This window comes from Hemiscyllium ocellatum, chromosome 15 (genome assembly GCF_020745735.1).
Source record: "Hemiscyllium ocellatum isolate sHemOce1 chromosome 15, sHemOce1.pat.X.cur, whole genome shotgun sequence".
Classification (NCBI taxonomy): Eukaryota; Metazoa; Chordata; class Chondrichthyes; order Orectolobiformes; family Hemiscylliidae; genus Hemiscyllium; species Hemiscyllium ocellatum.
The window spans coordinates 66,695,609-66,722,030 of NC_083415.1; the positions used below are offsets into that span (position 1 = coordinate 66,695,609).

Sequence of the window (26,422 nt, forward strand, 5' to 3'; positions counted from 1 at the left end):
GGGAGTGCCACAGGGATCAGTGTTGGGGCCACAATTGCTTACTATGAGGAAAGTGAATGTATTATCATCAAGTCTGCAGGTGACACAACAATGTGTCAATATTGACACTGGGAGAGATTGATGATGACATTGTACAGTCAGAATGGAAATGATTCCACTCTCTAACAGCTCTCACTGCGGTGCTCGAAGAATATATAGCCTGAATATTAAAGGGCAATTCATCTCACAAAATGGCTCATTTCTAGAGAATACTGATTGTAGCCATCAGTTGCCCCCCTGATTGTAGCCATCAGTTGCCCCCCGACTGTAGCCATCAGTTGCCCCCCTGATTGTAGCCATCAGTTGCCCCCCCCGATTGTAGCCATCAGTTGCCCCCCCCTGATTGTAGCCATCAGTTGCCCCCCCCTGATTGTAGCCATCAGTTGCCCCCCTGAGGCAGGGTTTGTGGATTGATCGTTGGTTATTTAATCATCACCAGGCTCTCAGCTTCTGAGTGAAAAGGAAGTTACCCTCAATCCTGAGGGACAACTCAGATAAAGTAGGATAGTGAACTGATGTATCTTCTGAACCAGCTTTTACAACAGCTGAGAGATACTCGACATAACATGTTCTGCCCCAAGGTCCATTCTAACCACTAACCACCAACTGCAGAAACACCAGTTGGGCCAATGACCTGTTTCTGTGCTGGAAACTCTACATATGAAGTGTCAAAATTCAAGGGAAAAAAAAATATGGGAAGGATTGCATCACAGGAAATTGTCCAAACATAAACTGGAACTGATGTGAAAATAAATTAATCAGTTTAATGTTTGGAAAGTGACCCAGAGAATGACCTCTGCAGTCTACAATATTCTAGAAGATTCAGTAACATTAGTCCCTACAGAACAGCAGTGAACATCAACGGGATGAGTCAGTGCTACCTCTGAGGACGATCCCAGCAATTTCTCACCAGCCAATAAATGATGCATTAATTTCATTTTCCTCTCCCCTCTTAGTTACATTTCACAAAAAGTGTCACTGCTAGCCTCTGTTTTCACTAACAGAGATGGGACGGCCCAGCATTGGCATTTATTAAACTGCTGCTAATGTTTTGTTAACTATTTACCATTTTATTGCTCAATGAGAAGGTAATTCATTATTAATATAATTACTTATATGACATCCCGGGGACAAGGGAGTCTGATTTCAAAACATGCTAACCCCACTGAGTGAAATAATCTGTTAGAGTGGGATGAAAGTAATTTGCTCAGGTATTTACAGCAAAGAACGAAAGCCTGTGGTAAGTAAAGCGAGGCCTGAGATTTGAACAAGCTCCTTCAGAAAACACCCAGGGAGGGAACGGGGAGGGTCTCAGAAGGATACTGACAGTCAACAAGGATTACAACAAGCAGCAGAAAGTTAATTTGTTGCTAACATTTCTGTGCAACTGACCCATTCATTCGGTGACTTAATACCAACACCCACAACCCCCCAACCCCCATAAATACCAACACCCACACCCCCCCAACCCCCATAAATACCAACACCCACAACCCCCCAACCCCCATAAATACCAATACCCACACCCCCCCAACCCCCATAAATACCAACACCCACACACCCCCGACCCCCATAAATACCAACACCCACACACCCCCAACCCCCATAAATACCAACACCCACACCCCCCCAACCCCCATAAATACCAACACCCACACCCCCCCAACCCCCATAAAGACCAACACACACTCCCCCGACCCCTGTAAATACCAACACCCACTCCCCCCCAGACCCCTGTAAATACCAACACACTCACCCTCCCAGACCCCTGTAAATACCTACACACTCCCCCCCCAGACCCCTGTAAATACCTACACACTCCCCCCCCACCAGACCCCTGTAAATACCAACACACTCCCCCCCAGGCCCCTGTAAATACCTACACACTCCCCCCCAGACCCCTGTAAATACCTACACACTCCCCCCCCAGGCCCCTGTAAATACCAACACACTCCCCCCCAGACCCCTGTAAATACCTACACACTCCCCCCCAGACCCCTGTAAATACCAACACACTCCCCCCCCAGGCCCCTGTAAATACCTACACACCCCCCCCCCCCCCCTTGGACCCCTGTAAATACCAACACACTCCCCCCCAGACCCCTGTAAATACCTACACACTCCCCCCCCAGGCCCCTGTAAATACCTACACACTCCCCCCCCCCCCTCGGACCCCTGTAAATACCAACACACTCCCCCCCCAGGCCCCAGTAAATACCAACACGCTCCCCCCGGATCCCTGTAAATACTGATACACTCCTGCCTCCCTGAGATGAAGGGCTTTTCCCTGAAACATTGAATCTCCTGCTCCCCAGATGCTGCCCGACTCTGACTCTCCAGTATCTGCCATCCTCACTTTCTCCTGAATGTCATCACTGTCCTTTGCGAAAGCAGAAAGTGTAACAATTGGTTCGATTGCTAGGGGCTGCAGCAAAGTGGAACACGACAGGTCAATGTAAACTATTATAGGCGCTTTAAATTCCAGCAGGGGTTGGATAGGCCCAATGGCCTGTGCCCATGTTGTTATTTCCCTGCAGTAGTTTCACTTCAAAAGGAAAGTGATAATCAGAATATTATGGGACCTCAAAAAGCTCCACTGTTTGTATATATCTGTTTCTTTAAGGCCTACCAATAATAAAGCACCAATCTGGCCAATAAAACAGTCTTTGCTATTTTTCATTTGGATTTCTCATCTCGTACCTTTCTGTACAGATCACCCTCACAATCAAACCTCACATATATCACCTTTACCTGTGTTTCATTTTTTTTCAATCAACAGACCATCATGTGGTACAACCTCAATGGAATGATAAATGCGCTCAGCTAATCTGAGGAACGTTTGCACAGATTTTAACTCTGCTGTGATCCCAGCTGATGGCAATACCGAAAAGTCAGATCCCAGAATGAAATCACACTTGATACATCAGGTATTTCATTTTTGCCGTTGGTTGCTGTGGTGGTTAGTCACTGAAACTATTCACATGAAGTTGCAAAAGTTCTTCAACAAATATAAGGTTGTCACACAAAAACAACAGACAACAATGCTATATTTTATATATTTCTATATATCACACATCTGATATGGATATATACATATGTCAATGCTAGAAAGAGCTTAACATAAACAGCAAGACAAACCTGGTTGCCAATATTATCCATTATAGATACTGAATCCCAGAGGAGTATTGCTTCTATCTCAATTCTTTAATATTTTTATTTCACTGATTCTTTGCAGTTTCCTTTTCTTGGACTGCTGAGACAGTTTTATGATTCTTCTCTGAGCCTTTTGGCATGAACTTTTCTCAATTTTGATTGCTTAAACCCCTTTTCAGGTCATTAAGCTGGACTACGTCTATACCCTCTCAAAACCTGGAGACTTCACAAAATAAAACTATTCCTGCCAACGTGACTGGTGCTCCTAAACTTACAGTATAGTTCTCCATTCTGAAATTAAGAACTCATACTTCCGCACTGAAGTCAAACCCTGAAGTAACAACCTTAGTTCTGTTGTAAACTCAGCAGTATAAATATTCTATCCATTAACATTTTTGATGTTCTAGCAAGCACTTATCTTCTTGGAAATGATGTATTTAGGTCACTGTTCTAAATGACGTTCCCACTTTTAAAAACAAAGGTATCTTCACACAACTGAAACTGCTGAGCTGCCTCTACTGTAAAGTGCAAATCTCAGATGATAATCTACATCTACATGTTTACCACAACAGGTCCTTCACAGGTAGCTCCATGAACCTCTGAGGCCAGGGTGAGGTGAGACAGCATGTCGGTGCTGTGTCCCCTGACCCCATGATCCTGTCGACAATGATGCTCCTCATCACATCCCTTACTCCACCCACACTTGTAGCCAAGAGCAGGATCTCCAAGTGACAGCTCTGTACTGACACCCCATTGTATCCTGTACCTTACCCCTTCCCTATGCCTGACTGGCATCTCCATGTCCATACAAAGCCAGGGTAAAGCCTGGAACATTCCAGCTCTGTCTATCACTAGCCCACAAGCAATATCCTCTTCACTCCAAGAAAAACAAATGTCCCCTGATATTGTAAACAAACTAAACCTCACTCTGTCTAAACTGGCTCATACACACACACACACACACACACACACACACACACACACACACACACACACACACACACACACACACACACACACACACACACACACACACACACTCCCTCTCTCTGTTGACAATAATGGTTTACATCAGGTCCCTAACTCCACATACAATTGTCGCCAAGAGCAGGACCTCAGAGCGGGATATGGTGTTAGTGCAGGAGGGTGATGTTGAAATAAAAGATTGGCCATGATCCTTTACAATGGCTGAGCAGGCATGAGGGGCTGAATGGCCTATTCCTCATTTGGACATTATTGTGTTCTTAAATAATTGTAATTATTCTATCCACTGCCTGAAGTTGTGTTGTTGATGCAGGAAATAGATTTCTGCTTCACCCAATGACACAAAATGTTCATTTCAGGAGGTTCCAGATGAGTGTACTCCAGCAATATCATCAAGGAGCATTGGCGAGATTACTAAGGAGGTATTATCTTCTTTAATAATTGCATGTTTTTTTGTGAATGAAGCTTTTATACCAGAGAAGGCAGTGCCTCCTGATGAGTAAAGAACTAAAAGGAAAATGTTAGAATTCATTTCTCTCTGACAATTCCACACAGGATAAGAGGCAAAATGGAAAGTAAGACAGAAAGTCTGCGAGTCATCTGGTCACACATTTCAGATGCTTACTGGCTGTCTAATGCTGATTTGGAGGAATTTGTATAACAGTTTCTAAATCTATTTCATTCTCACAAAAGACCTAAACCAGGAAATGTTAATGTGCCAATTGTCTCTAGGCTGCTGAGCATTTCCAGTGAGCTCTTGTTTAATATCTGTTTATCTGGATTTAAACATTCCGTGGTGGATAATAAACTGCATCTTGAGCCAATTTTCTAGGATTGAAACAAGTTGCAAAACCCAATTTACCAGGGCAGGCAAGGCAACCTTCATGGTGATGGATCAACGTTGCTGCTCTCAGTAACACACACATGCACATGCACACACACTCAGAAAGACACAGACACACACACACACACACACACACACACACACACACACGCATATACACACAGACACACACACACACACACACTCAGACACATTGTCTCCCTCTCTCTCATACACACACACTTGCACAGACACATAGACATGCGCGCGCACGCGTGCACACACACCAACACACACATACACACTCACACACACACAGACACACCCACACACACACACACATTCACACGCACACTTACAGACACATTCTCTCTCTCACACACATACACTCGCACGTGCACGCGCGCACACACACACACTCAGACAAACACACACACTCACATACGCAGACACACACACACTCACACACACAGACACACACACACAAACGCACAGACACACACACACTCATAGATACATTCTATCTCTCTCACACACATGCGCATGTGCGCACGCACACATACACATGCACACGCACACACGTCTACACACACACACACACGCACGCCCCCAACAGAATCATTATTAATCATCATTAAGGATACAGGGTGTGCCAGTTAGGATTGAGGTGAGGAAACATTTCAACCCCCACAGAATGGGGAGGCTGTGCAATTCTCTGCCACAGGAAGCAGTTGAGGCTGCAATATTGAATTGTTTTCAAGAAGGAATTAGATCCACTCCTTAGGGTGAAAGAGATCAAAGGGTATGGGGGAGACAGCAAGAACAGGGGACTGAGTTGCAGGATCAGCAATGATCATATTGAATGGGAGCAGACTCAAAGGGCCGAATGGCCTATTCCTGCTCCTAGTTTCTCTGTTTCTTGTGATGTAGCAAATAGGGGTGTGGACGTGTTCCACATTTGAAAAACAAAGTGAATAAGTTGACTGGAAGTGTAACCAGCCTCGGTCATCCTGACAGAAAGATGGTCTGACTGTGCTTCAACCCAGGAGGATGTTGTCACGCATGTCTGCACCACCCCCAGGTTGACCCCGAGGTTGACCCCCAGGTTGACCCATCTCCGTGCAACATGCAGCAACCAGAAACAAGAAAGAGGACCCTCTGCAGAATGCAATGAGTATTTGCAAACCTGTCATTCAAGCTCAATTGGTAATTCCCACTTCTCCCAGCCATTCCAGACATGGGTTTATTCTCTGAGTAACTGCTTCAATATTTCTCACTGCTCAGCAAAAAGTAATTGTCCTTTGGACACCGTCTGCAAGCCGCTATCCACTATCCTGATTCCAAATTACATCCCACTCCTCACTCCTCACATCCCGAGTAAAACTCACCTGGGATATGTTCTGATAAAAAAGGTGCTGATTAAGACATTAAGTCAGTTTCTCTCTCCACAGGAGCTGTCAGACCTGCTGGGTTTGTTTTTGTTTCAGATTCCCAGCATCTGCAGTACTTTATTTTCACATTTCTGTTCCCGCCCTCACTGGTCAGAACGATAACATACATTGCTGGCAAGTTCTCATTAACCATTTTAAAAAATTGCGAAGTCTGTACTTGCTCTGAACTAATTCACCACATCCTTTGGCTGCTGGTAGCTCGTTTAAATTCACTCGAAAGCTAATTCCATGGCATCGCTGTTGGGTGAAATGTGAGAAATGGCTTACCTCAAGTTACTCATCACAGCTTTTCTCCTTTAAACCATTGAGACAATACAACAGGCAACATGTATACAGTGGTAGATCACTGCCATATAGGATCAGAAGATGCAGAAGTCAAGCCTCTCTCCCGGGGGAATCCAGCTCCAACTCTGAGTTCCACATTAATGTTCAGCAGGATCTCAATGTCCAGTGGGGGCAGGTTACCATGCTAACAACCCTGCCTCCTTCACTCTCTCCTCAATCAGGGGCTTGAGGGAACCCCAATAACCCACTACCCCAGAAACCGACCCCGGACGGACTAAGGTAGAGCTGGTCATGACCCTTATCCATCTAACCCCTGAAACCATTCCTTCAGCATCCCCCCAAAGGGAAGGCAGGAATCATCACAGACAGTAAAGCGGGATGCTTAATCCCTATGCTTCCTGCTTAACAAACAATAAGAGCAGTGTCACAAAATCATACAGCACGGAAACAGACCCTTCAGTCCGAGCAGTGCACACTGACCAAGTTACCAGACTGAACTAGTCCCCCCTGCCTGCTCCAGGCCCATATCTCTCTGAAGCTTTCCTATTCATGTACTTATCCAAATGTCTTTTAAACTTTCCAGCTGTACCCCCATCCATCACTTCCTCTAGAAGTTCATTCCACACACGAACCATACTCTGTGTAAAAATGTTACCTTTTTTTAAATCTTTTTCTTCTCACCTTAAAAATATGCCCCTGAGTCTTGAAATCCCCCACCCTAGGGAAAAGACACCTGCCAATCGCCCTATCCATACCCCTCATGATTCTATTAACCTCTATAAGGTCACCCTTCAACCTCCCACACTCCAATGGAAAACATCCCCAGCCAATTCAGCATCTCCTTATGACTCAACCCCGCCATTCCTGGCAACATCCTGGTAAATTTGTTTCTGAACCCTTGCCAGCTTTAATAGTATCTGTTGTGTAAGCAGGCTGCTTCCCACACACACAGACCATCAAATTGAATGCAGTGGTGTTGAAGCAGGACCATTTTCGATTCAGAGTGGGTGATTTTGTGAATCAGATGTCAATCCTCAGATTTTCACCAAAGTGATCTTTCTAATTGCAATGTTCTCTCCGCCTTCCTGTCTCATCCTGAAGTTTGCTCCTTTGGGGCAGCAGTCACATTTTCCAAAAAGTTCATTCGTGGGATGTCAGTGTCACTGGCTGGGCCTGCATTTATTGCCCGTCCCTAACTGCCCCTTGAACTGTGTGATTTGCTGGAGCCACACATAAGGCAGACCAGGTAAGGACGACAGATTTCCCCTACTGGTTTTAACAACAACTGACAATGGTTTCACAGTCACCAGTCAGAGTATTGAGTCCAGGGGTTGGGAGGTCATGTTGCAGCTGTACAGGACATTGGTTAGGCCACTGTTGGAATATTGTGTGCAATTCTGGTCTCCTTCCTATTGGAAAAATGTTGTGAAACTTGAAAGGGTTGAGAAAAGATTTACAAGGATGTTGCCAGGGTTGGAGGATTTGAGCTACAGGGAGAGGCTGAACAGACTGGGGCTGTTTTCCCTGGAGCATTGGAGACTGAGGGGTGACATTATAGAGGTTTACAAAATTATGAGGGGCATGGATAGGATAAGCAGACAAAGTCTTTTCCCTGGGATCGGGGAGTCCAGAACTAGAGGGCATAGGTTTAGGGTGAGAGGGGAAAGATATAAAATAGACCTAAGGGGCAACTTTTTCACGCAGAGAGTGGTACGTGAATGGAATGAGCTGCCAGGGGATGATGTGGAGGCTGGTACAATTTCAACATTTAAAAGGCATTTGGATGTGTATATGAATAGGAAGGGTTTGGAGGGATTTGGGTCGGGTGCTGGCAGGTGGGACTAGATTGGATTGGGATATCTGTTCGGCATGGACGAGTTGGACTGAAGAGTCTGTTTCCATGCTGTACATCTCTATGACTGTATATTTTATTTTAGGCTGAATTTAAAGTTTCACTATCTGTCATGGCAGGATTTGAACCCATGTACCAAAATACTGGGATTGGGATGACCACCACATGCATACATATATATAGCTCAGGAAGCTGATAGTGTGGCCACACTCTCTCAGTCACATGAGTGATGAGAAATATTAACCCTTTCTTGCAACATTCACACTGCAAGGAGCGTGAATGTAACTTGGAGTTATCCTTTCCTGAGCTTAGTGTAATAGATTTATCTAATGGAGAGCATCAGGTAGTCTCTGTGTTTTGTTAAAATTGTTAAAACAGTAAATAAGAAATTTTGGGGAGGCAGTAACTGATGCTTACTCCACAACACAGTCAATATTTTGCATCTTCAACACACCTGGTCTCCCCCAGTTGGATGGCTAATACCTGCCAGGGCAGATTCTCTGGGGCAGTGAAACGGTGCCGAATAAAGCCTATTGCGTCACTCACACCCACATTTATTACACTCTGGGGTATCTTCAATTTTTATACAACTGACTGTTTCGCTGCTTCCCCCTCAAATTGCCAACAATTCATTCGTTTTGGGTCACTTCTACAGAGCGAAGGTCTTTCCCAACATGATGTGAAGTCACAGCTCCAGGTGTTTAACTGAGTACCTCTGGAGGTACAGAATATGGAGGTAACTGTGCAACCCTACACGCATTGCCAACCACGCAAACTACCCACACCGCCAACCATGCAACCCTACACACACTGCCAACCATGCAACCCTACACGCATTGCCAACCATGCAAACCTACACACACTGCCAACTTTGCAACCATACACACACAGCCAACTATGCAACCCTACACACACCACCAACCATGCAACCCTACACACATCGCCAACTTTGCAACCATACACACACCGCCAACCATGCAACCCTACACACTGTCAACCGTGCAACCCTACACACACCGCCAACCATGCAACCCTACACACATCGCCAACCATGCAACCCTACACACATCGCCACCCGTGCAACCCTACACACATATTCCTGATGAAGAGCTTTTGCCCGAAACGTCGATTTCACTGCTCCTTGGATGCTGCCTGAACTGCTGTGCTCTTCCAGCACCACTGATCCAGAATCTGGTTTCCAGCATCTGCAGTCATTGTTTTTACCTACACACATCACCAACCGTGCAACCCTGCACGCATTGCCAACCATGCAACCCTACACACACCGCCAACCATGCAACCCTACACGCATTGCCAACCATGCATCCCTACACGCATTGCCAACCATGCAACCCTACACACACCGCCAACCATGCAACCCTACACGCATTGCCAACTATGCAACCCTACACACACCGCCAACCATGCAACCTTACACGCATTGCCAACCATGCAACCCTACCCACACCGCCAACCATGCAACCCTACACGCATTGCCAACCATGCAAACCTACCCACACCGCCAACCATGCAACTCTACACGCATTGCCAACCATGCAAACCTACACACACTGCCAACCATGCAACCCTACATGCATTGCCAACCATGCAACCCTACACGCATTGCCAACTATGCAACCCTACCCACACCGCCAACCGTGCAAACCTGCACGCATTGCCAACCATGCAACCCTACACACACCGCCAACCATGCAACCCTACACGCATTGCCAACCATGCAACCCTACACGCATTGCCAACCATGCAACCCTACACACACCGCCAACCATGCAACCCTACACGCATTGCCAACCATGCAACCCTACCCACACCGCCAACCCTGCAACCCTACACGCATTGTCAACCATGCAAACCTACACACACTGCCAACCATGCAACCCTACATGCGTTGCCAACCATGTAACCCTACACACACCGCCAACTGTGGTACCCTACACCACCGCCAACCATGCAACCCTACACACACCACCAACCATGCAACCCTACACACTGCCAACCATGCAACCCTACACACACCGCCAACCATGCAACCCTACACGCATTGCCAACCATGCATCCCTACACGCATTGCCAACCATGCAACCCTACACACACCGCCAACCATGCAACCCTACACGCATTGCCAACTATGCAACCCTACACACACCGCCAACCATGCAACCTTACACGCATTGCCAACCATGCAACCCTACCCACACCGCCAACCATGCAACCCTACACGCATTGCCAACCATGCAAACCTACCCACACCGCCAACCATGCAACTCTACACGCATTGCCAACCATGCAAACCTACACACACTGCCAACCATGCAACCCTACATGCATTGCCAACCATGCAACCCTACACGCATTGCCAACTATGCAACCCTACCCACACCGCCAACCGTGCAACCCTGCACGCATTGCCAACCATGCAACCCTACACACACCGCCAACCATGCAACCCTACACGCATTGCCAACCATGCAACCCTACACGCATTGCCAACCATGCAACCCTACACACACCGCCAACCATGCAACCCTACACGCATTGCCAACCATGCAACCCTACCCACACCGCCAACCCTGCAACCCTACACGCATTGTCAACCATGCAAACCTACACACACTGCCAACCATGCAACCCTACATGCGTTGCCAACCATGTAACCCTACACACACCGCCAACTGTGGTACCCTACACCACCGCCAACCATGCAACCCTACACACACCACCAACCATGCAACCCTACACACTGCCAACCATGCAACCCTACACACACCGCCAACCATGCAACCCTACACACTGTCAACCGTGCAACCCTACATACACCGCCAACCATGCAACCCTACACACTGTCAACCATGCAACCCTACACACATCGCCAACCGTGCAACCCTACACACATCGCCAACCGTGCAACCCTACACACATATTCCTGATGAAGAGCTTTTGCCCAAAACGTCGATTTCACTGCTCCTTGGATGCTGCCTGAACTGCTGTGCTCTTCCAGCACCACTGATCCAGAATCTGGTTTCCAGCATCTGCAGTCATTGTTTTTACCTACACACATCACCAACCGTGCAACCCTACCCACATTGCCAACCATGCAACCTTACCCACATTGCCAACCGTGCAACCCTACACACACCGCCAACTGTGCTCTCCAGTGAAGGAGAGAGACATTCCCAAAGTGTCAATCTGGGAATTGACAATACAATCTGACAAAGTAATCCACATTTTGTAGAAGTCTGAAAATAGATAGTAGGGATGATATCCTTCAGGGGCAAGTGTAACTTCATCTTTCACTGCTGAGCATTCCTCTCCAGTCTGAGCCTCTCTGTGTGATCAGAAAGCGCAATCTGTCGGAGTAGCCTTTAATTTTCATCCTTTCCCTCAGGCAAACCATGGCAGGATAAAATTCCATAGCACCGGCCACTGTCCAACAATTCACGCTAATGTGTGTGGGAGTGTGTGTGGGTGTGTGTGTGTGTGTGTGTGAGTATGTGCGGGTGTGTCTGGGAGCGTGTGTGTGAGTGTATGTGTGTGTGTGTGGGAGTGTGTATGGGAGTGTGTGTGGGTGTGTGTGTGTGGGAGTGTGTATCTGTGAGTGTGGCAGTGTGTGTGGGAGTGTGTGTGGGAGTGTGTATCTGTGAGTGCGGCAGTGTGTGTGGGAGTGTGTGTCTGTGAGTGTGGGAGTGTGTGTGGGAGTGTGTGTCTGTGAGTGTGGAAGTGTGTGTGGGAGTGTGTCTGTGAGTGTGTGTCTGTGAGTGTGGCACTGTGTGTGGGCATGTGTGTGGAAGTGTGAGTCTCTGAGTGTTGGAGTGTGTGTGGAAGTGTGAGTCTGTGAATGTTGGAGGGTGTGTGGGAGAGTTTGGGAGTGTGTATCCGTGGGTGTGGGAGTGTGTGTGGGAGTGTATGAAGGAGTGTGGGAGTGTGTGTGCTGAATTGTGTGTGTGGGAGTGTGTGTCTGTGGATGTGAGAGTCTGTATGTGAGTGTGTGTAGGAGAGTGGGAGTGTGTGTGGAAGTGTGAGTCTGTCACTGTTGGAGTGTGTGTGGGAGTGAGTGTGTAGGATTGTGTGCCTCTGGGTGTTGGAATGTGTGTGGGAGTGTGTGTCTGTGAGTGTGGGAGTGTGTGTGGGAATGTATGAAGGAGTGTGGGAGTGTGTGGGCATGTGTGTGTGGGTGTGTGTGTGTGGGACAGGAGCTATATGTGGAAAGATGTGTGCGTATATGGGAGAGATATCAATCTACACATTCACACGTGTGCACACAAACCCACAGGCGCATACTCACATGCATACACAGCATTCTTCCTAATTAATAATCTCCCTCACGTAATATACCAATTTTAAAATGGGGTGAATTGTAATGGTTCTTAAAGGGTTAATGTGGGTGGTTTAAATCTGCAATTGTATGGAGCTCACTGAGCAGTCCTGCAACACTAAACAAAGCTGACAGGTTATTTTGACAATCCTCACAGAGTGAAAGTACAGGCTTGCAGGATACAATTAACTGCAATAAAGATATATTCTTCCCTTCTCTCAGTGCAGTATTGGCATTTAATCCATGTTTACACTCTTGAAATAACTGGATTTATATCCGTATAATGAAGAAACAAAGCTATTACATCGGACCCTGTTATTCATCAAACAGAGACTTGGCATAGCCAGTGCTAGTACACTCTCTCTGGGAAACAGTATTGTTTTGAATTCTATAGATAGGTGCATTTGAATTTACCACAAAATAATTGATTAAAGCACGTCTGGAGACCAGCGGACCACAATTGATCAGAGTGCGCGCCAAAACCGTCCAGAGAAACAGACATTCCGTGAGCATTCAAGGAAATTATTTTATCATGAGTTCCACGTTCAGAAATTGTACAAGTATTCCTGCATAGCGTGCAGGACTACACACAGCCTGTATACTGACTATCTACAGATACGGTGTAAATTACCGACAGAAATGACACGCGCGTGTGCGCGTTCACACACTCACACACACCCATGCACACACACATACCCACGCACACTCACACACACACACATACTCACCCATGTACACACACACACTCTCCCATGTACACACTCTCTCACACATACTCACCCATGCAACCTCTCTCACACATAAAGACACCCACAGATGCTCCTGATTACAGACACACACTCAGCAATGGGTGTACACAACACTTGCACACTGACATTTTTGTAGTTAGACACACAACCACCCGATGAAGAGGAAATCCACTGCTGTTCCATTGAGGAACTTTTACAGAATTCATGCTGAAGTATTCAAATCAAACAATGGTAAGAGAACACGTTTTCTGTTGGGTCACTGTCATGTACCCTGGGTTTGAACTCTGTGTGTATCAGACAGGGCCTCTCAGTACAGCATACAGGCTTTCAAGATTGTGTATTTCCCCAACTCACAACCCACTTTGAGCAAATGCAGATCAAAACTTTAAACACTGTGCCAATTTACCCGAACAGCCCAGAATGACGAAATGATAGGGCAGGCTTGATAGAAAAAGACTGTCTCTAGAAGTTGAGAGGTTAAAACAAAGAGGGGGGGACATAGATATATTTAAACATCAGAAATTGAGAAGTGAGAATTGGCAAACAAATTCACAGAGAATTGTAAAACTGTGGAATTCATCTCCACAACTTCAAGATTCAGCCAGCAACATTGAAGATTACACTGGAGAGGTGGATGGTGGGGAAAGTGTGGAACAGGTGTGAAACATGATTAGTAAAGTCATAAAGACCTCTTAGACTGAATGACCTACCTTGGTCTTCTCTGATAACTGCACAAGAGATACTGCTTAGAGTTAGAACAAAATTCATTCAAGTCTCACTTTACCTTCCAAAACGTTGTCTTTATTATTAAGGGGAAATGTTACACAACCTACAATCAGAGCCACCAGGTCAAGGCAGCAAGTACTTTGCATGATCACCTTCTCCAGCCCCGATACACTTCCCTATCACTGTAATTTCCTCCAGCTCCTACACCCCTTCCTACCTTTGTAAAAGCTTCCACCCCTACACCTTTCCTTATCTCTGTAACCTCCTCTCGTCCCTACACCCTCTTCCTATCTCTGTAATCATCTCCGTCCCCTAGACCCCTCCATATTTCTGTCAGCTCTTCCATCCCCTAGACCCCTCTGTCTCCCAACTATCATACAGTCATAGAGTCATAAAGATGTACAGCATGGAAACATACCCTTCGGTCCAACCTATCCATGCCGACCAGATATCCCAACCCAATCTAGTCCCACCTGCCAGCACCTGGCCCATATCCCTCCAAACTCTTCCCATTCATATACCCATCCAAATGCCTCTTAAACGCTGTAATTGTACCAGCCTCCACCACATCCTCTGGCAGCTCATTCCATACACGTACCACCCTCTGCATGAAAAAGTTGCCCCTTAGGTCTCTTTTATATCTTTCCCCTCTCACCCTAAACCTATGCCCCTCTAGTTCTGGACTCGCCGACCCCAGGGAAAAGACTTTGTCTATTTACACTATCCATGCCCCTCATAATCTTGTAAACCTCGATAAAGTCACCCCTCAGCCTCCGACGCTCCAGGGAAAACAGCCCCAGCCAGTTCAGCCCCTCCCTGTAACTCAAATCCTCCAACCCTGGCAACATCCTTGTAAATCTTTTCTCAACCCTTTCAAGTTTCAAAACATCTTTCTGATAGGGTTAAAACTCACACAACACCAGGTTATAGTCGAACAGGTTTAATTGGAAGCACGAAGGAGCCAGTGCAAGTGTTTTCTTTCTACAAGACTGCCATCCAAAATGAACGGTCTGTTATGAAATTATCCAAAGTACTTCCATTTGAGTGTCGTTCAATATGGCTGAACAATGAGGAGCTCTCTCTCCTCCCAAGGTAATCACAAAGTCATAGAGTCATAGAGATGTACAACACAGAAACAGACCCTTCAGTTCAATTCATCTAAAGTGTCCAGATATTCTAAATTAATCTAGTGCCATTTGTCAGCATTTTGCCCCTATCCTTCCAAACTCTTCCTATTCATACACCCATCCAGATGCCTTTTTTTAAAAATGTAGTAATTGTACCAGCCTCCACCACTTCCTCTGGCAGCTCATTCCATACAAACACCACCCTTGGCGTGAAAATGTTGCTCTTAGATCCTTTTTATATCTTTCCCCTCTCACCTTAAGCCTATTCCCTCTAGTTTTGGAATCAGAGCTACTGGCCTGGCTCCTGTTGGTAGTTACCAGGCAGGTGAATGTTTCTGGGAGGTATATTGAAGTCATCCTCTATGAACAAGATGCAATGGAAAGCGGGTGGATCCGAAAACAACAACAACCTGATCCAAAATGTTATAGAGCAGCTTCGACATGAAGTAGCCCCTTAATAACTGTGCAACATGACAGCAGGTGCTGATCCCTGAGTACTGGGAGAATGTACTTCAATTCATTACATTATTAGACATACTAGACTGTCTTTTGGCTAAATAGTGTGTCAAAAGCAAGACGGTGTTTTCAAATGTCATACAGCTGGACCTTTCTGTTCTTTAGTGAATCATAGATTGCACTTCAAATGAATTCTTGAATGGTTTGAGATGTCCTGTCTTGAAAAGATGTTGCATACTGCAATACCGTTTATACGGAGAATATGTTTCTTTTTGTATCTGATTCTGTTATTACAATCTGCTGAATAACAACCACATTCTCCCACCACCACTCACCTGCACCAACTCCTTGGTGCTAAGAACCTTTATTCAAAAATCTTCATTCTTGAGTTCATGTCCCTGTGACCTCCTCCAGCTCTGCAACATTTCAGGATCTCTGCGTTCCTACTAGTCTAAGCCTCTATGCATCTGATCATTGGTCACCATCCCTTCAACTGTCTAGAAGCTGACCTCAGTACCCTAACTCCCTCCTGCTACCCTAACCCTTTCTCCACCTCTGGAAACCTAGCTGGTTTGTGACTTCTGCATTTTTGTCACTGAGAGTCACATTCTGCCTCGACTCTAATCATGACGGAGTGATGTTGCAGCTGTAATGAGCCCTGTCCACACTCCGCCGGGAGGAAACAGGTTCCGCTTCGAGGGTTAGTTACATAAACTTATTCAGTAATGCACTGAGGTCAAGAGATTGAGAGGAGATCTGGCAAAGGTGTTTAAAAATATTAAAGTAAGTAAAAATGATTTCCCTTTGTGGGCAATTCAATTACTCGTCTTGCACTTACACAACATCTTTAGCATCGTTAGATGTCTGGAATCAAATTAAGGGTTAGGCCACTCGTGAGGCAGTCAGTAAGCACACTTTCACACAAACTTCAATTAATCTCTTCCCCTGACTATTGTGGATGAGAGAAGTGAATTGGGATTTTCCAAACAGTTGGGCAAAAGTTGAAGGATTTGGAGGAAAGGAGAAAGTGAGGACTGCAGACGCTAGAGATCAGAGCTGAAAATGTGTTGCTGGAAAAGCGCAACAGGTCAGGCAGCATCCAAGGAACAGGAGATTCAACATTTCGGGCATAAGCCTGAAGAAGCGGCTTATGCCCGAAATGTCGAATTTCCTGTTCCTTGGATTTGGAGGAAAGGCAGGAGGTACCGATCAGTCACTGAATGGTGTCACAGACACGATGGGCTGAATAGATTCCTCCTATCACAGGAGAGAAACCAGTCGCTGCTTCAGGAAAGGCAGGTCTCCCAGCTCAGTGTTTGTGAACGAGGTGTAAACCATTTCAGAATCATCAACATTTCGCACTATCCTCCTGACAGTGACTGGTTCTGGATGTAGTGACTGCCATATGAGAAAATATGACCATCAATTCTGCAAAAACCACAGACCATGAAAAGAATGGGAGTGAAGGATCACAACCTTATCGCAGTGGTACTGGCCCTGGGTGGAATGTTAGCAGGGGCTGCTTTATAAAGTGAAATAGTCATTCTCTTCTCTCGACAGAGAAGAATGGAACATAGGCAGGTTTAAACGTACAGAAGATTCTGATATATCTCTGAATAAAAATATATCAATAAAATATAAGTCAAAAGGTGCATTGATTGCTATTGCTGAGTGTGACATTCACTGAGATATCATTAAACACACAAAAGGATGTCAGACACAGGCCGGGGGATGGGGAGGAACCTGGTTCACTCAGCTTTTGCAGTTCTGGGAATATTTCTGTTCTGATCTCACAGGTGTAGCTTCCCAGGGCTGGGATCCTAATTTCTGATTTCATTTCTTGGATCAGTTTGAAATGAGTTTGTTAAAGCAGTACAAACCTTCATCAAACCTTCCTCGGTGCATTATCCTCACTCTGATGTGCCCAAGCTTCATAGCACATTGGATCCAGTCTGTGTTCAGTCTCTGTTTGCTGAAGGCATACCTCCAGAGACTAAGGGCTGCCATTTACCCACTCTCTGCTTCTAGTGAGACAGGGCCTCATACAGAGCCTGCTGCTAAAGAGAATCTCTTGAACCAGACTGTAAAAGCCGGACACTAGCTGTTGTCATCCAAAATCAAATTTGTTTTTGAGTCATAAACATGGGCTGATATCTGCCCCTTGAATAATTACAACTTTCTCAAACAAAAAAAATGTATAAAACATTCACATCAAAACACACAGACACAAAAATGTGCAATTAGACTTGTCATATATACGTACATGTCATATGCATGCACTGCACGCACATAAACCTTACAATAATGCACATGCCGTTTACGCGCCCCATACATACACTATACACACATGCACTATGCTCACATACTACAAAGCATGTACACATTGCATATACATGCCAGCAACATGCACACACACATATGCACTCACCCACAGACGCGCATACACACACACTCAAACACACACTCATACATTTGCACACGTATATACATACACAGGCGCGCACACAAAATACACTTCTTTGGATGTGGTAATCTGTCTATTTTAAAGAGTTGCTTTATACAGTTGAACTGTTTCACCAACAGGTAACCCTGGGGTGTGCTGTACTTCTGTAGCTGTGGAGCCTGTTCTGTTAAAGTACAAAGAATACTCTACACCAACACCAACACAAATGCATCATTGACAAAATTTCTTGAACAAAAGGTAAATCTTGCACCAAGTAGCAGTTGGGAGACTGGCTCTCTGCAGTGGGCTGTGGCCAGCACAGTGATCTCCAACTATCTAAAACTGTCCCAGAGTCCCCATGAATTAACAAGTCACCTCTCAGGTAGACTTAGGCAGGAGAAGAAGCACTTCCTTTCCTTTCTCCTGTATACGTTAATTGATCAGTTATAAAATTGTTGGAAATGGGGAAAAATAACTGACAGCCAAGAGTCATCTAATCTGATCTGCGCAACTGAGAATCCAATTTGCGGAAGTGGCCATTTTGTTACACTTGATGCATTGGACATACTCACACACTCAACAACTCCTGTCAGTGCGACACCTCCCCATGTTCCAGAATATACACAAATTAAAACATACACAGAGACCAAGTTCCCAACTTTTCCCAGATTCTCCTGCTTCCTATGTTGGCTGCACCTTTTCCTACCCAGTGACCTTTCCCCCTGCCTTTTGTCTTGTGCACCTTCTGATCTCGAATCTCCCTCACTCTCTGACCTTCCCCCAAGTCTTCTCTTCTACTTGCTCCTCCCTGAATGCAGGTTTGAAATTGCAGCTAATTGCACTCGGTGCTCCACTGATCAAAGGTCCTGGCTGTTAGAGGCTTCTGGTTTTCCCATTTTTGTAATGATTTTGAAAAACAATAGATACTTTATAAATATGTTGGGCATCTTAATTACAATTACAATATAAAACCCATCACTCTGCAGTTCTGAAGAAGGGTCACTTAATTCAAAACATTAACTCTATTTCTCTCTACAGAGATGCTGCCAGACCTGTTGAATTTCTCCAGCAATTTCTGTTTTTGTTAATTGTTAGGATGTTTGTGTTACTCCGCTCAGCTGTTCCATTGCAACTCCCATCTGCTTCTTACAATAATACAATAAAATAACTTGCAAATTTAAGTTTGAACTATTACTTAGCAAAGGAAGTGGTAGTCTGTTTGAGTGGCAATGTCTGCTCAAGCAACAAGGCATTACAGACAGCAACTTCTGCAGGTTCCCAGCTAATAATCAAAACCAAAACACACACATTACCATGAAACAAATGATGTGAAAGCTTCCTGTATCTTGGAAGAGCTTGGCCATTACCTGAGCCCTGTGGTTCAGTTTGCAGATAGTTCAGACAACATTGTGTACTGGATTCAGAGGTCATTGAGGAGGACACAAAACACTTTCAGAAACATTCTTCACACGTACACCCAGAAAGATCATTGCATCTGCTGACATAGCGCACAATCCCCTGGCTGAATTTATTTTACAAATCTGCATGCCGCATACTCTGCTCTGTAACGAAACTGTGCGTCTGCAAATTACTTGTGTTCACTTGTACAGACGTGTCTACACACAGATATCTTCACATTGATGTCCAAACATTGCTTTCTGCACTTTGATATCTTCACACTGATATCTGTAAGCTGCTATTTGTACACTACCACTCGCACACTGATTCCCACACACTAATATCTGCACACTAATGCGCCCACTGTTGCCTGCATTTATATTAAATATGAAATGTGTACTTTCTTATTGGCATCTAAATGCACTCCTGTGTTTGTAATTATGTATACACTGATGTACTTAAACAGATTACACACGTGTTATCACAGTTCCATGTTATTTTGGCCCCTGTTTACAGTATGTATGGGGTGTATCTGGTACAACCAGTCCTTCATTGCCTTGAATGCAGATTTGAAATTGCAGCTAATTGCACTCGGTGCTCCACTGATCAAAGGCCCTGGCTGTGAGAGGCTTTTGGTTTTCCCATTTTTGTAATGATTTTGAAAAACAATAGATACTTTATAAATATGTTGAGCATCTTAATTACAATTGAATTTTAAAATTGAATATCGCATTTACTGTGGCTTGTCCCCTTCAACAGATCATTTCGGTTGGTGGGATCACATCAGGGACCTATTGTCTCCAGTTGCTGCTTAAGGTTCAAGTTCATAAACAATACACAGTTATCATTCCTCAAGTCAACAGGACTCAGAGTTAGAAAGCTGGCCAATGTGGTAATATAGGATTTGTTCACTGCTCTGTGAGCCTTTTAATTGTATTCTGACTGCTACTGATGTAACACTCTGTCTCGGATCATGAAAGTCCATAAAACCATAAGAGCTCAGAGCAGAATTAGGCCATTCAGCCCATCAGGATGCTCCACCATGCAATCTTGGCTGATATGTTTCTTGTCTCCATTCTTCTGCTTTCCCACTGTAACCTTTGACGACCCCACCCACCCCCCACTCATTAACCAAGACCTTATCTATCTCTGTCTTAAACACACTCAGTGACTTGGCCTCCACAGCCCTTTGCGGCAATAGGTCCCACAGAGTCCCAACCTTCTGGCTGAAGAGATTCCTCCTCATCTCCATTCTGAAGGGTCGTCCCTTCATTCTGAGGCAGTGCCCTCGGGTCCTAGTCTCTCCTCCTGGTGGAAACATCTTCTCCATGTCCCCTCTAGCCAGGCCGCTCAGTATTCTGTAAGTTTCAATCGAATACCCCCTCATCCTTCTAAATTCCATCGAGTACAGACCCAGAGTCCTCAACCCTCCTTAAATGACTGGCCCTTAACCCTCAGGGTGATTCTTGTAAAACTCCTCCGGGCCCCCTCCAACGCCTGTACGCCCTTGCTTAGTTCCGAGGTTGAAAACTACTCACAATATTCCAAAAGCTTTCTGATCACAACCTTACACAGCCTCAGCAGTATATCCCTGCTCTTGTATTGTAGCCCTCTTGAAATGAATGTGAACATTGCATCTGCCAACTGAACTGAAATATAATGTGTACATGAATCTTAACCAATTCTGCGGCTACAAGAGCAGGTCAGAGGCTGGGAATACTGAGGTGAGTCACTTATCTCCTGACTCCCCAAAGCCTGTCCACCATCTACAAGGCACAAGTCAGGAGTGTGATGGAATACTCCCTCTTGCCTGGATGGATGCAGCTCCAACAACACTCAAGAAGCTCAACACCATCCAGGTCAAAGTAGCCCACCGGATTGACACCACATCCACAAACATCCACTCCCTCCACCACTGATGCTCAGTTGCAGCAGTGTGTACCATCTTCAAGATGCACTGCAGAAACTCACCAAAGATCCGCAGACAGCACCTTCCAAACCCACGGCCACTTCCATCTAGAAGGACAAGGGTAGCAGATACATGGGAACACCATCCCCTGCAAGTTCCCCTCCAAGCCACTCATCTTCCTGACTTGGAAATTCCACTGTGGGTCAACCTCCAGCATATAGACTCCAGCTGTTGTTGAAGCCACATCCCCCCCCACCTTACTGAGGACAATGAGGAACAGACAATGAATATTGGCTAGGCCAACAATGTCAATATCCCATTAAGGAATAAAATGACCTCCTGTTACCTCTATCATTCTCCTTCCCTCACATGAGTGACTGACCCAACATGATGCAGTGGGGAAATGGGACAATGGCATTGTTTGTAGTTGTAGCTGTTGGTGTCAGTGAAGGTGTGGGCTCTCTGCAGGATCTCAGTGATGATACCAGGCCATGGGGAATTGTCATTACAACCACAGCTGGCCTAGAATCCCCACATAGAGAGCAACAGTGAGCTTATCACACTCCAGCACAACTCTCACTCTCTCTCTCTCTCTCTCACACACACATACACACACAGACACACACACATAGACACACACACGCGCGCGCGCGCACACACACATATACAGAGGGACAGTCAGCCTAGCTCTCTGTCACACACACACACACACACACAGGGACAGTGAGTGTCTCTCACACACACAGGGACAGTGAGTGTGTCTCACACACACTCGGGGCAGAGGGAGTGTGGGTTGCTGTGGGAATACAGCTGTAGAAGTTGACCCCTTGCCTACTCTCAGCCCAGTCTGCCCCAACCCTCGGTTTACAGTGGGGGCAGTTTGGAGCCTGTGTGCCTGACGGTCTCTGGTTTTCCTGCCCAGCTCCGGGTCTCAGGCCCTCTTCCCTCCCCGATTCTTGTCCTCCCCACAAAGTTTGTTTTTCTTGGAATTACTTTTTAACAATTAATTTAAAAAACAACAACAATATTTCCAGTAGCTAACTGGTTCCAAAACCTTGTCAGGGCGATGCAGTGGAATTGAACACGGAGTTAAATCCCGTTTATGAATGAATATTGGAAATCTTTCTCTCTCTCGCCACTGTGGTACTGTTTCATCCCTCGTGCGCTTCTCCCTGAGAACAAAGCTGCTTACACACTCGCTCTGTCTCGATCAATTCGCCCAGAAATTGATGCTGCAGAGAATTATTAATACTTTTAAAAGGTTCCCCGAATTTGTTCCTTATCGATTTGGGCCTTTCTTCCTCAGAGACCAGATCTTGTTACAAACCTGCAGCCTACTGCCGCCCAGAGAGAGAGAGATTCTGTTAAACACTGACCTGATCACAGTTCACAGCAGCTGAATGGAAAAGAAGCTTGAGATGGGAATGGGCTGGCAGATTCAGACAGATTCCCCGGGGGATTACTGCTGGCCTCTGTGTCAAATACAAACTCCGGGATTTGCCAGCAGTGCCGGCCCGAGCAGGGATTGAAGGGGATAGCAGCCCCTTAGCTGCAGGATCCGCTTTCTAAGTTAGACAGAAGTCACTGGGAGTAGAGAGAGCTCCGAGCCGCTACTGTGTCATTCAGAGAGAAGGAGGAGGGTCCAGCTAACAGCCCGGGGACATGACTGCTCCCATCCAGACTAATTCATCATCAGAACTGACCACATCCAACATCCTCACACTGCCATACACACACATACATGCACACACTCACTTTCACACACACACATACTCACACTCACTCACACACACACAGATACCCATACTCTCACACTCACTGACACACATATACACACACATACTCACACACACACTGACACACTTACACATACTCTCACACTCACTGACACACACATACACTCACTGACACACACACATGCACATACTCTCACACTCACTGACACACACATACACATACTCTCACAATACTCTCTCACACTCACTGTAACATACACACACATTTTCTCACCCACACATTCACACACACACAGACACTCACCAAAACATACACACACACACTATTCTCTCACACACACATATACACATCCTCACACATACAAACACTCACATTCACATACACACACATAACAAACTTATATGTTCACACCCATACATACTTCACCACACAGACACACACATACACACTCAACACCCACACTCAGATACACACACAGCAGTGCCGTACCAAACATACACAGGGAACACATTCCATTTGTGTATTCACACACCCGAGCAGGGATGTATACACACACACTCACGCACACACACTGAGACACACTGTTACACACACTGTCACACACACAGCCTGGGGTATACACTAATGTCGAGGCACACACGGCTCGCCCCTGCACACACCGGGCAGTTTCTCGGGATGAGTTCTGAAAAAGCCCAGCTCCCGGTAACCCCGGCGCAACAACTGGCAGCAGGACAAGCCCCGGAGTTTGGAGGGGGTTACCTTATTGCAGTAGTAATGTTCCAGGCAGGATGCCGAGGTTAGGCAGGCTGGCTCCGCGGCCAGAGTACCCACTGGTGCTGGTCCTGTCGGGTAAAATCTCACATTCATCTCACTGAGTGGATCACCAAGCGCATGGAAGCAGATGTTGTTTTAATGACTATTCTCTCTCCCTCTTGCTCTCCCGTCTCTCTCTCTCTCTCTCTGCCTCTTATTGTCGGATGGAACAAAAAAAAAGAGAATGGGGTAAGATTCAATTCATCCTTGCCTCACATCCGTTTTGTGGTCTGCGATAGTTCAGCCTTCATAGAGTCGCCGATGCACAGACTTTGAACAGTGTTGTCAGAAGCAACTCAGCAAAGTCGTGCAGAAAACTCTCAAGCTGCAGAGAAGCTAAACAAGCACATTACCGCAGCTCAGTGTGGAGGGTTGCTCTCCCCCACCACCACCCCCATTTCTGGGCTGCTATGTCTGTTTTCTTTGTCTCTCTCAGTCTGTCTCTCCCCCACACTCCCTTGTCCCTCCGCTGCCTTTACTCAACATGCCTGGGAATATTTACCCATGCATTGAAGCGAAGGCGATGTGCAGTTTCCCTCTCCACATTCAAAACCAAGCGACCTCTGCTGATAGTACAAGGGACATGGATGAGTGGGGGAGGGGGGCGAAATCGCCTGTTAGACTGCTCTGAAGGTGAGAGAAACGGATTCAATTGCTGACCGTCCCCCACCCCCACCACCCAAGGACCATAAACACATGGGGCTGGGGGGAAAGTTTCTAGCCCACCGGTATAGGGCACAGCCCTCAGATTCACCTCCTGAACTGGCATTTCCAAACCCAGTTACTAGACTCAATCAGGAACACAGAGAGAGAGAGAGAGAGACAGAGAAAGATAGAGACACTCCCTCTTGAACAGGGGTCCCTGACAGAGACAGAGAGAGTTTAGTGTTTCTTGGTTGAAAGTACTGGGACAATGTCAAAGCATTTCTGTCACTTCATTGGAGAGCTAGACCGAGCTGGTAACAGGAGTGAGCAGGCACTGTCCACACATCCTGACAACATGCACAGGCTGTCTCCCCTGAGAAGTTCATGTGTGCGAAATAATGCTTCTGTTTTTTTTGCTGTTAGTCATTAGTAAACAACAGCAGAAAGGGGGTAGATGGAGTGGGGGAGGGGCTGGGAGTGGGGGAGAGAGGCTGGGAGTGGGGGAGGGGCTGGGAGTGGGGGAGAGGCTGGGAGTGGGAGAGAGGCTGGGAGTGGGGGAGAGGCTGGGAGTGGGGGAGAGAGGCTGGGAGTGGGGGAGGGGCTGGGAGTGGGGGAGAGGCTGGGAGTGGGGGAGAGGCTGGGAGTGGGGGAGAGGCTGGGAGTGGGAGAGAGGCTGGGAGTGGGGGAGAGGCTGGGAGTGGGGGAGAGGCTGGGAGTGGGGGAGAGGCTGGGAGTGGGGGAGAGGCTGGGAGTGGGGGAGAGGCTGGGAGTGGGAGAGAGGCTGGGAGTGGGGGAGAGGCTGGGAGTGGGGGAGAGGCTGGGAGTGGGGGAGAGGCTGGGAGTGGGAGAGAGGCTGGGAGTGGGGGAGAGGCTGGGAGTGGGGGAGAGGCTGGGAGTGGGGGAGAGGGAGAGAGGCTGGGAGTGGGGGAGAGGCTGGGAGTGGGGGAGAGGCTGGGAGTGGGGGAGAGGCTGGGAGTGGGAGAGAGGCTGGGAGTGGGAGAGAGGCTGGGAGTGGGAGAGAGGCTGGGAGTGGGGGAGAGGCTGGGAGTGGGGGAGAGGCTGGGAGTGGGGGAGAGGCTGGGAGTGGGGGAGAGGCTGGGAGTGGGGGAGAGGCTGGGAGTGGGAGAGAGGCTGGGAGTGGGGGAGAGGCTGGGAGTGGGGGAGAGGCTGGGAGTGGGGGAGAGGCTGGGAGTGGGGGAGAGGCTGGGAGTGGGGGAGAGGCTGGGAGTGGGGGAGAGGCTGGGAGTGGGGGAGAGGCTGGGAGTGGGAGAGAGGCTGGGAGTGGGGGAGAGGCTGGGAGTGGGAGAGAGGCTGGGAGTGGGGGAGAGGCTGGGAGTGGGGGAGAGGCTGGGAGTGGGGGAGAGGCTGGGAGTGGGAGAGAGGCTGGGAGTGGGGGAGAGGCTGGGAGTGGGGGAGAGGCTGGGAGTGGGAGAGAGGCTGGGAGTGGGGGAGAGGCTGGGAGTGGGAGAGAGGCTGGGAGTGGGGGAGAGGCTGGGAGT

General features: G+C 47.0%; 1 protein-coding gene across 4 annotated transcripts in view; it reads right to left on the reverse strand.

The window, feature by feature from the left end:
* The window catches only part of tox2 (TOX high mobility group box family member 2), a 209,774-nt gene extending 185,064 nt beyond the window's left edge, over positions 1-24,710 (reverse strand). For 2 of the 4 annotated variants that reach the window (XM_060836195.1, XM_060836191.1), the window contains exon 1: positions 24,225-24,710. In XM_060836195.1, coding sequence (XP_060692178.1) covers positions 24,225-24,332 — 108 coding nt within the window. In that variant the 5' untranslated portion in view covers positions 24,333-24,710. Of the gene's footprint in view, positions 1-17,858; positions 17,916-23,104; positions 23,286-24,224 lie in introns of those variants that run through there. The other 2 variants (XM_060836193.1, XM_060836192.1) reach the window with 2 other exon arrangements.
* Positions 24,711-26,422: the final 1,712 nt, after the last annotated feature.